This window comes from Polypterus senegalus, chromosome 5 (genome assembly GCF_016835505.1).
Source record: "Polypterus senegalus isolate Bchr_013 chromosome 5, ASM1683550v1, whole genome shotgun sequence".
In the NCBI taxonomy this organism is placed as follows: Eukaryota; Metazoa; Chordata; class Cladistia; order Polypteriformes; family Polypteridae; genus Polypterus; species Polypterus senegalus.
In genome coordinates this window covers 40,637,827-40,647,670 of record NC_053158.1, presented here as the reverse complement: position 1 = coordinate 40,647,670, position 9,844 = coordinate 40,637,827, and the positions used below count along the sequence as shown (strand labels likewise).

The 9,844-nt window shown below is 41.2% G+C and overlaps 1 protein-coding gene across 1 annotated transcript in view; it reads right to left on the bottom strand.

Annotated features, from left to right (window-relative positions):
* Positions 1 to 483: 483 nt before the first annotated feature.
* LOC120529866 (XK-related protein 4-like) overlaps positions 484 to 9,844 on the bottom strand; it is a 106,828-nt gene continuing 97,467 nt past the window's right edge. Inside the window, exon 2 of the mRNA XM_039754085.1 lies at positions 484 to 3,285. Coding sequence (XP_039610019.1) covers positions 2,333 to 3,285 — 953 coding nt within the window. The 3' untranslated portion in view covers positions 484 to 2,332. The remainder of the gene's footprint in view (positions 3,286 to 9,844) is intronic.

Below are 9,844 nucleotides of genomic sequence, written 5' to 3'. Positions count from 1 at the left end.
ATCAAAAACTGTTAAAAATAATATTGTATATGAATCTAATGATATACTGTAGTATTGTAATGTATTGGTACCCTAAAAACTCAATAACGAAGTCTGATTTAAATGCAGAGACCTCTTATCATCTTTCGAAACACTCAAACAATCATACGGAAAACAAGTGTGAACGGATGACCCGCGACCGTTTTATTTCTAATGTTCAAACACAGACAATTTTTAATTAACGAGTGCTAGAAACCAAACACAACAATATAAAGGAGACCTTACAAAATTTGCAGATATGCATTACATTGCTTGTCATGCTAAGTCACTGGATAAACACAGATGAAGTCCTGCCAGCACCCTTATAAAATCGTAAACATTTCTAGTTGGATATACGTATCTACTGTATTTTACTAATTAAAAAGGGCCAAAAGCAAAGCACAGTAGCACTGACATTTCTGAGTTTTGATTTGGTGACTAAAGTATACACTGTGTCTGCTATCCCACCCCTTCAAGTTGAGCAAGTTTTCAAATTATTTGAGGAGGGCCGCCTGTCACATTTCTCGCCTCTCTTTAAACTTTATAAAATGGCTCTTTGCCCTACTTTGCCCCCCAAACTTAACATAATTAGCTCTTAAACACAGGGGCTGCTGTGTTGTGACTCTTCTTGCTGACATGTTGTGCTTGCAATCTTCCATGTTGTGTCGGTGTTGTTTGTTTTTTTTGCATCTTGCTTAGAGATAACAGATGTGAATTCAAAACTCAACCTGAAGGATCGATCGCCTGTTGTCCGTTTGCAGAATTCATTCCTAAATATAAAGATGCAGCATTCGTTAAAAAAAATGCTATTAAGTACAAACAGGACCCAAATGTGATATTTTTTGAGATATGACTCTGAGTTGCTCACCGTCCTACTGAATTATTCAATCCTGTTCTTCCAAGAATATGATCCACTCTGGAGGGGAAGGTGGCTGCATTTAGCGGTAATCGTCGCAGGCAGTTGCACCATGGCAAGTGGTTTCAGCCCTATAATGTTAACGTTGTTGAGCAGAGCAACACAACAATTGTGTGTGCTCTGAATATGCATAATTTATATAGGATTAGCAGTTAAGTTAAAAAACAAAACAAAAAAAAAAAACAAACAAAATAAACAATTTTTGTTCCCCTCCTGAAACGTTTACTGACACAGTATCAGTGTGAAACTTAAAACAAATGGCCAAATAATTCCACTGAAAAGGAATGATGCATCTTTAACTGATCCATGGGCAATATTTCTGTGATCCCAGAAAGCCAAATTTGACGACTTGACTCCCAATAAATGCTGCAACACTGACAAATGAGGTTGTGTATCCAAGCTGCCCAAGCGTTCTTCCATTTCATCCCTCTCCTCTTGTAGATGAAACATCAGAACGTATCTGAGCCTGTTGAAAGAGGTGGGTTTTTGTTTTTGAGCAGCATCTCTTCAGGATTTCTAACATGGCCCCCGAAATTCAAGTAAAAGGTATATTCCAACATGCACACTTCAGTGTCCTGATTGCTCTCACCGCTGGCACCCTTTGATAATGCAAAGTCTAGAAAGGTCCTTCAGTTACAGAACATTTGGCACTAGAAGGGCTTGGCCATTAGCGTATTTAGTCACACACGTAGGCCAGCATTATGAGGCTTGAAGGAGAAGTAGCTAGCTTGTGGACAGCATGAATCTTTAGCAAATCTGAATTTGGTCCCCCACTAGTTTCACAATGAAACCTACTGTTTTCTCGTGGCTGTTTCTGTATATTTGAAATGAGCAATTTTTAATATTGTTTTTTGAGGATATTTAATAAAGTTGTGCAGACCTCAACCTATAGCCTGCATTATGTAGACAAAGAACAAGTTCATTGCAGCGTTCAAAATGACCTAGCAAGCCTGGTAACTGGGCACCACATGAATCTGGGAGGCAAAACCATTCGAATAAATTGTGTTTAACCCTTAAAGAAAGATGGCCTCATCTTTTTAACTGTGAGCTTGGTGATCACCAGGGACTTGGCCAATTTGTCTTTGTGAGGACAGACTGAAAATTTTGTTCACATTTTCATGAATATCAGATGCTCCTTTAAAACCAATAAGACTTTTACTGAATATTTGTCCCTGCCAGGCCTTCGCTCTTCCACTTCAAAAAGAACCAAACTGAGCAGAGTTTCCAAAATAAAATTTCCAAAATGGATGCTACTGTATGTGGTGCCACAACTTGCGTCCATGACAATCAACATCACGGATTGCCTTGCTGAAAGTAGAGATCTACTGTGATTCTTATTGCCACCGTCCTGCTGCCCCCACTTTAGATGCCCTGTTAGTTTTCAATTTGTCCCTGGAGCTACAGTGTTGTCTCATACTCCAGGCGCTCTTGCACAAGAGCATCGTCTTTATACTGTAATCGTGGAGGTGCGGGCGAACATTCAAAGGCCAAGATGGCCTTACGTATACTTCTGTCCAACACATGCCTCTCCCATGCTGGATATCTGTTCCTGAACAGGTCTATTTTAATAACTGTTTCCTCTATCCGTGGTGTGCGAGAGGAAGGGGTTGAGGGAGCGGTGGGCCTCACCTGAAAGACAGGAACACAGCCGTCTCTCTCAGTGTATTTAGGGTCCCTCTCGGCCATCACCGGTGCCCCCCGATTTTGCGAAACAGCCCTCAGTGCATTAGCTGCAGCTTCTGGGGGTAAGGTAAAGGTGGTGGTTGGGTCCTCAAGTGTACAGCTTGGCGACTGCCCAAACTTGGGTCCATTGGGGTGAAAAAAGGCATAGTACATAAGCATGAAAACTATTCCAGTCAGGAAACTGCTAAAGATGACACAGAGTGCAGGGATGGCAAATGAATCTGTGCTATGGGGAACCCGGTACAAGTACCATAGGGCGCTCAAAGCAGTATTTTCCAAAAGTATCACAAAGTAGTAGATGAATAACCGGCAACGGGTCCTTCCCTCCTTGACATTAAACCAACTAAAAATATAGATGATCCCCACGACCATATCGAAAACAATCTCCTCCCATTTTGTGATGCAGAATTCAGTCTCGCAGTGGACAATCCAGAAGGTCATGATGCACCAGTGCAAAACGATGAAGATGCCAAAATAGAGCTGAAATACTGAGGCAAAGAGTGCAAATGTGATGACGCGAGCAGCGATCGTGAAGAAGTGCCAGCAGAACTGAATGATGACTGCCAGGTAGCTAATGGGTTTTTTGTCATCTCTGGAGTCACGAAGAGCCTTCTGGTAGGATGCCAAAGCCCAAGCCAAAGAAACCAAAGAGGCAGCAGCTGTGAATCCTGAGGAAGAGAATAAAAGAGACATAACACGAGGGTTAAAAAGTGTGGCCCATTTAATGAAAGCAAAGATCAGACAAAAAGAGAGAACCAACAAAGGACATGATAATGAAATTAAACGAGTTAACTGTAAAGAATTGTTAGCTGCTACACACTTCAAAAAACAAAATTAAAGTGAGACATTTTTCCAATGATATATGTTAGGTTGAACATCCCCACCTTAGCTATATAACAAAAAACAAAAAACAAAAATGTAATCTTGAATTCTACTTCAGGTAATTTCATTTTAATATTTTTCAGGTATTTAATCCATTTGCTTTACAGGATAAGCCATTTTTTGAGGATGATGGTCTGAGGAGGCCGCTAACTGTTTCCGTGATTTCTCTTTCTCTTTATGTTAGCCCTACCTTTTGTTCTGGATCAATATAATGTATAAGCCTGTAAATGTGGTGTTTTATATGTGGGAGTGAGACACAGTAAAGACCAAAAATAGGCAGGTTCATAGGCAGATTATTCTGTAGAAACTTGACCAATGGCAATTCTGTTACCTTTCACCAACCTGAATAATATTATCTTCTTTTTTCTAGTACAGTAATCCCTCCTCGATCGCGGAGGTTGTGTTCCAGAACCCCTCGCAATAGGTGAAAATCCGCAAAGTAGAAACCATATGTTTGTATGGTTATTTTTATATATTTTAAGCCCTTTATAAACTCTCCCACACTGTTAACATTATTAGAGCCCTCTAGACATGAAATAACACCCTTTAGGCAAAAGTTTAAACTGTGCTCCATGACAAGACAGAGATGACAGTTCTTTCTCACAATTAAAAGAATGCAAACATATCTTCTCTTCAAAGGAGCGCCGTCAGGAGCAGATAATGTCAGAGAGAGAGTGAGCGCGAGTGAAAAGCAAACAATCAAAAAATCAATACATGCTGTTGGGCTTTTAAGTATGCGCACCGCGATAAAGCAGCTGCAAAGAAGGGAGCAATGTGAAGGTAGTCTTTCAGCATTTGTAGAGTATCCTCTAGGCAAACAGCCTCTGTGCAAACAGCCCCTCTGCTCACACCCCCTCTGTCAGGCGCAGAGAAAGTCAGAGAGAGTGAGAGAGACCGAGAAAAGCAAACAATCAAGCACCGCTCGAGAAACATCGTATATCATTGAGGAGTTTTATTTAATACTTAATACATGCTCTGATTAGGTGGCTTCTAAACCATCCACCAATAGCGTCCCTTGTATGAAATGAACTGGGCAAACAAACTGAGGAAGCATGTACTTTAAATTAAAAGACCCACTGTTCGCAGAAATCCGTGAACCAGCGAGAAATCAGTGATATATATTTAGATATGCTTACATTTAAAATCTGCGATGGAGTGAAGCCGCGAAAGTCGAAGCGCGATATAGCGAGGGATTACTGTATAGTGCTTTCTGTCTTCACCAGCTACCTCTTCATGGGTCTAGACTTGAGCACTTCATTATGCAAGTCACAAAAGAGTAGGCTGAACAGATTCTCCTGGAACAATTGGGAGGCATAGTGCTTGGCTTATGGTGATTTGTGTGAAACAGACAAGTTTCAATTTACATACACTTTGTGAAACTGACACTCAAATATGTTTCACAGGCAATTTCATAATTGCGAAACTCACTAAAAAGAGTTTTTTTAGAAGTTTTAAATGTTTTCTTTGGTGTGGAAAGCATGAAATATTGCTCCCTAAAGCATTATTCATATTTTCATGTTTACTTGCATTTTTTCTGCAGCTGCATAATATATGTAATGTGTACCATGAGTAAAATCAATTCAGTTTATGCCTCTTGTTCACATTACTGTGGAGTACATATTGCTTATTATTTATTTATTTTTTTTAAATATGACAAGCGGCTACTTTGAGCATGAAGACACTACTTTACCCCTTAGTACACAGGAAGCCCCCCGCCCTTCTGTTACCCATTTCTGTTTCTTGATTCCTGCAGAAGAGGTTAGGATAAGCACTCAAGTTCCTTTTCTGTCTCTGATACATTTTTGGGATTTCAACCCTCAAGACTGTCATCATAATTGCAAAGTTGGGGCTTGTACTGCCACAACATATCAAGCAAAATGTCTATATTATATGTGACAGGAAATGAGTCGGCAGTTTTGCTTTTTTATTGTTTTTTTTCCATTAGAGATCTTTATTTAAATACTGTATGACACACAGATACGTGCAGAATTAAAACATGCAAAAAAGTTACAGAAAGGACTAAATATCCTTCTTTTTGTGTCAACGGCACAAATTTTGCAGGAAGTAAATGTAACTGTCTGGCCATATTTTTTGCAAAGTGAAAGACTGAGTTTTGCCACAAATTAAATTTTGTGTGAATCGTGTCACTCATCACTGGTGGGTTATAATGATTCTTAAACATAATTAAACTTATTTCATATTTTTGAATTGGAGGGAAAATGTATATAAATGCATTTTGGAAAAAATACGTATGATACGTGTAATTTTCATATTTCTTCCTTTTAAGTCGTAGCTTCTCACACTTTAAGGAATTCATATGGCTGCTTCTTTTAAGTGTCTGGTGTCGCAGATGGCTGGGGGGGTGTTCCGGCTGGGACACCCAGGAGGACTGGAGGATGGCTCACGTGACCTCCCATGGGGGCGACCTCCCTGGTGCCTATGGGGACCACGGGTACAGAGCTTTGAAGCTCAACCCTGTAGGGGCCCGTGGTCACCACCAGGGGGCGCCCTAATGCCTGTGGAGCCCTGGACCTCAGCACTTCCGCCACACCTGGAAGTGCTGGGGGGAAGAGGAGCAGGGACACCCAGAGTGCTTCCGGAGATGCAGCCGGCACTTCCACCACACTGGGGAGTGCCGGTAGAAGATTGCTGGGAAGCACCTGGAGCACATCCGGGTGTGTATAAAAGGGGCCGCCTCCCTTCATTCAGTGACTTGAGCCGGGAGGAAAGAGGACGCGGTCTCTGGAGGCGGCCTGAAAAGAGAGAAGGTATTGCTTGGTGGCCTGGACTTGTGGGGACTTTTGGGTTCTGTGGCACTTTTTGTAAATATGGATCGTGTAAATAAACATGTGTTGGGTGACATTGCCGGCTACCATACTGGATATTTTCTTCTAGAATAATGGCTCATTTATTTTTATTGTTTGTAATTCTGAGACTGTTAATTAATCTATGTCTCCTTTTCGTTTTCTAGGCATCTTGTATGTTTTGCCTGTCACACAGGTGGCAAGCGATGTTCTGTGTTATTGTCTATTTTTGCCCATGTTAGATATTCTGGTTTGCTTGATGGTGCCTCCACAGACAATAATGTGTATGCAGGGCAAAATGTATCCTCTCACTTCACACAGGTTACTGTCACAGTTTGACCATTTGTCATTAGAAACACAAAACATGTCTACCACAGGGTGTAATATCCACTCCATTTAAACAATGAACCCAGCTCTCTCTGCCACAGATATGTTTTCATTGCTTTATTTGTCAAGTAAAATTAGTAAAGCCTTCATTATATTTTCTTATGAAATAGAAAATGATGGTAAAGATGGAAATATGATGATTAACTAAAAAGTGCTACTTGATCAGTTGAGTGACTCACTTTTGCATGCTGCAAAACAGAGGTAGGCAGCTCAAGTCCTGGAGTGCTCCACTCATTCTGTTTGTCATAAGTTGCTACTGGTATTTACTTTATTTCCATCCACCAATTATAACAAGTGCTTAAGCCAACTCAGGGTGGCAGAAGCTGAAGTTTAAAACCCAAGCAGACACAGAGAGAACATACTAAATCTGTTTTTGTTGATGAGTACCCCTCATTTTTCAACCCTTTTACCCCATTTTGTTCTAAATATATATGTGTTGGATGAATTAGAAATTCTAAATTGTCTTTGTGTGAAAGTATTTACTTGAGGGAATAGGCCCTGTGATGGACTAATACTCCTCACAGGTTAGTTCCTCATTTGCTCCTATGCTGCTGGGTTCGGCTCTGGCCACTCATAACCATGCAGAGGATCCATCCATCCATTTTCCAACTTGCTGAATCCGAACACAGGGTCACGGGGGTCTGCTGGAGCCAATCCCAGCCAACACAGGGCACAAGGCAGGAACCAATCCCGGGCAGGGTGCCAACCTACCGCAGGACACACACAAACACACCCACACACTAAACACACTAGGGCCAATTTAGAATCGCCAATCCACCTAACCTGCATGTCTTTGGACTGTGGGAGGAAACCCACGCAGACACGGGGAGAACATGCAAACTTCGCGCTCAGAGGACCCGGGAAGTGAACCGGGGTCTCCTAACTGCGAGGCAGCAGCGCTACCACTGCGCCACCATGCCACCCTCCATGCAGAGGATTCAACAGGTAATTGAATGTTATGTTGTTAAAAATTTGCACCCTCTATCATACGATAACACTTCTAACCGATGCAGAGTTATCTGGTTGATAATAATGAATTTAGAAAGTCAGCACGAGAGGAAAAGCAAAGAAACAAAAATGTGAAGAATAAACAAACTAAAGGTAAAGGATAAGAAAAACAAAACCTGACTCCCACTCTGTTACTCATTTCTGAGATTGCAGAGTGACAGGCTGTGTCTTGAGTCCTTTACTCTTTACCTTGATGCCTCAGGACTGTCAACGCCAGGTCAAGCATGCACCACATCATTAAGTTTGCAAATGACACAGCAGTGATAAGCCTCATCAGTGGAGATGATGAGACGGCTTGCAGAGAAGAAGAGGTTAAACATCTAGTGAGGTAAGGAGCATGCACTGAACCAGCGCATTGTCGCACCCACCACACGACACACCAACTCAGGATCCACATTAGGACCCGAGTGCAGCCATGCAACAGGTGATACCTCAGCACCACACTAGTTCAAAACATCTAGTGAACTGGTGTAAAAAACAATCACTTGACTAGGAATGTCAATAAAACAAAGAATTTCATTGTCAATTAACTTCAGGAGAACCACTCAAACCATGTTCCAACTTTACAAATCTAGTTTATTTTCTGTGTGGAGGTATTTGATCAGAGTCATGCAGAAGTAGCCATGTAGTCTATAGTCCAACACTTTAGGAAGCAATATACGTGCTGTACTATAATATATTATAATGTAACATAACATTCTCAAAGTTATGCTGGGGGAGGGCTGGAACATTTCTTGGCAGTGTTGGGTATAAGAGAGGAATTGTCCCTGCCATCAGAGAGCCCACTTACACTCACCTCCTTAGGAGAATTCCAAATTGCCAGATAACTTAAGATTGCACGTCTTTGGGATATGGGAGGAAAATCAAAGTACCCAAGGAAAAATGCAAGCATACATAACCAAAACATGCAAACCCCACACAGACCGGGATAGGGCACAGATGTAAAAGACAGAGGACTGGCTCCTTAAGGCAGCAGTGCTAACTACTGGGCCAACAAAATACAGTACAACAAAACGTTCTCAAACTGCTGTTATCTGTTTCAGGGTTACGGTAAGTCAGAGCCTCTTCCAACAGAACAGGATACAAGGCAGGAAGCAACCCTAGACAGAGTGCCAGCCCATCACAGGGCCCATAAATGCACATCTACGCTCTCAAAATGATAAAAATCTGAGAAGCAGGCTTTATGGGAATGTTCTCGCAAGTGGGACTGCCGATTAAGAAAGATTCAGACACACACAGATACCAAAGAAAGGCGTACAGCGAATGCAGAAGGTATATGGACAATGCTCCATATTGCAACTAAAATGGTCGCAAATGAGATCAAAAATAGGCTTGGGTGATTATTGTTTCTACTTAGTTCACCAGTGGTGAATGAAATCATTGAAACCTCTACACTAATTATATTGTAACAGATGCAAAAGGCCATTTCTTTTAAATGTTGAGCAGGTGTGCTATTAACATAAATGTTGGTACAGGGGAGATTTCCCCTTGGAGATTCGTGAACTGCTCTCTGCTAAAGGATGGTTTATACTTGACATGTTCATGCTGGGTGCAAGGGCCGCACGGACAGATACTCTTTCCTAATTCTGCTGTGCGGCTGACACTGCGGCCATGTATCCCAAATAATTAACTTCAAGGAGAGGCTGATTACGCTTGTGCCAAAATGATGAACAAAGTACTGAATATGCAACAGGTCATCAAAATGCAAAGAAGACATGAAAAAATTAAAAATGCATCTGTCCAACATGTAGGTCCCCTGTTATGAAGATATCTGTGCCCCGTGGAATTCAGTGCCATTTCTGATTTTTTGCAAACACACCAAGATAAGGTTGTGATGTTTTCGTGCATCTTTGTGCTCGATTTTGATTTAAAGCATGCTCTTTGCAAAATGCGGGTGTATTATTTGTTATTGTTGTTTTACCGGGTTGCTCCATGATTGACGGTTGACAGTAAACTTTGTTAAAATGGTATTGAAAAATGCTACTTATTAGCTGTTTCTTCAGTTGTTTTGGCGTGCACACTACATGTTCTGTTACAAATAAATTCTTTAACAGGAGCTCAGCAACAAAGAAACTAGAAAAATAGATTTTGCAAAATATTAATAATACTACAAATGATAATTTATAGTTTATTACTTGACACCCAA